The 1620-nt window shown below is 38.8% G+C and overlaps 1 protein-coding gene across 1 annotated transcript; it reads left to right on the top strand.

Annotated features, from left to right (window-relative positions):
* Nucleotides 1–510: 510 nt before the first annotated feature.
* LOC129298143 (uncharacterized) lies at nucleotides 511–1337 on the top strand. Its single transcript, XM_054936547.1, has one exon. It carries the CDS (start codon nucleotides 567–569, stop codon nucleotides 1254–1256), a length of 690 nt encoding a protein of 229 aa, XP_054792522.1. The 5' UTR covers nucleotides 511–566; the 3' UTR covers nucleotides 1257–1337.
* Nucleotides 1338–1620: the final 283 nt, after the last annotated feature.

Below are 1620 nucleotides of genomic sequence, written 5' to 3'. Positions count from 1 at the left end.
AAGAATATAAATTTTTTTCCTTTTATATTTTCATCCTCACACTTTCTCTCATTTAATGAATCTTATTATTTTAAAAATTTATCATCATTTTTAACATAAAAAATAAAATCTATCATTATTAAGTGTAGCTTACCAAAACAATAAGAAATCTAATATTTTTTAAAACTGACACAAACATCTTAAGATTTCTCAAAAGGATTTTATAAAATAATAAATATTTTTTTTCCATAAAAAGGGGTTCAGAATATAAAGCAAAAAGGTTTAGAGCAAGTCTAATAAAATATACAGATTCAAGCCCATATCACGAGGGTAATGCGAGAGTGAGCAACATGTTCAAACCGCCATGGCTGACCAAAACCACTGACCCCACGAAACCAGAAACCTTAAAAGCTAAAACAAACCTTGACTTTTTCAGAGTCAATCCCTCCCACCCCCCTCTTTTCTCACCGTCGACATTTCCACCTACATACATTTTCTTCCTCTCTCCTTTCTCTGCAACATATCTCTCTCTATACGCTGAGAAATCGACCCAACTGAAGTTTTAGATCATTACTCTAGTTTCTGATATGGGCAATGCAGTTTTGACACCGTGTTTTGCGCAGCAAAACCCTAATTCGTCGTCGTCTTCTTCGATAAAACTTGTCTTCTGCGAAGGCACGACGAGGTTCCTGAGAGGAAAACACATCGCCGGCGAGATCATGTTCGAGTTCCCAGAAAAGGTGGTATGCCACGCTGACTCCTTCTTCATGGGCCTCCCGGTGCCGTCGTTAGCCATAGACGACGAACTCATGCCAGGCCAAACCTACTTCGTTCTTCCCATAGATCGCTTAGCATGCAAGGTCCTGTCGCCAGCGTGGCTCGCAGCCCTAGGTTCATCATCATTATCATCAACATGCCCTAATAAAACCAGAAAGTCGTCGTCGTCATCACCATGTCCGATCAAGTTTGGAGAGAGCCCTAGTCCTTTTGAGTGCATAAAGGGCTCCAATGGGAGGATTCTGATAAAGGTGAAGCCTGAGTTCATCACGAGGCTTATTAATGGAAATAGTGACAAAGAAACAGATCGTAATGGTGATAGTAACTATAGCTTTCTGTGTAGTACTCCCGAGTTGAAGAAGCACTATGATCAGCTTGTGAGGTCTAAGGATCAGCATTGGTCACCCAAGCTTGAGACCATTTCGGAGTACAAGGTTAGGTTTTCGCCATGCAGGTTCTTGGGCTTAGAATGGAAAGAAAAAGAGAAAAATGTATGTTAATTAATGTTCAGAACTCAGAAGAGAGATCTATGTAGATGATATATAATTTTTTTTTCTGGGAAGAATTGTACACTGATAGATAAAAAGATCTTGTCTCATATATAAAGTGTTAATGTTAATGTTATTCATAAGTTCTATATCTGTATGGTGTTGTTTGTAAAAAACAATTAATCAAGCGTGGTATTGCGAGGCGTGCTAAAGGCGTGAGGTCTTAAAAGGATGGAAGAACCTGATTTCTAATCAAATGCGGGGACTCAGGCTCCCTTATCACAATTTACCTGGATGTGAGAATGCGAAGTGAAAAATATTAATGGAGATGCAAAAAAGTAGAGATGCATTAATTAAAGAAATAGGTAGCGGGCTA

Source organism: Prosopis cineraria, unplaced genomic scaffold, assembly GCF_029017545.1.
Source record: "Prosopis cineraria cultivar Desert tree isolate PC_DT_omini unplaced genomic scaffold, ASM2901754v1 PC723, whole genome shotgun sequence".
In the NCBI taxonomy this organism is placed as follows: Eukaryota; Viridiplantae; Streptophyta; class Magnoliopsida; order Fabales; family Fabaceae; genus Prosopis; species Prosopis cineraria.
Note: the sequence above shows the minus strand (reverse complement) of the source record. Positions and strands in the feature narration are given on the sequence as shown.

Coding starts and splice junctions, on each gene's coding strand:
- LOC129298143 (XM_054936547.1), top strand. CDS start 567: ATGGGCAATGCAGTTTTGACACCGTGTTTTGCGCAGCAAAACCCTAAT.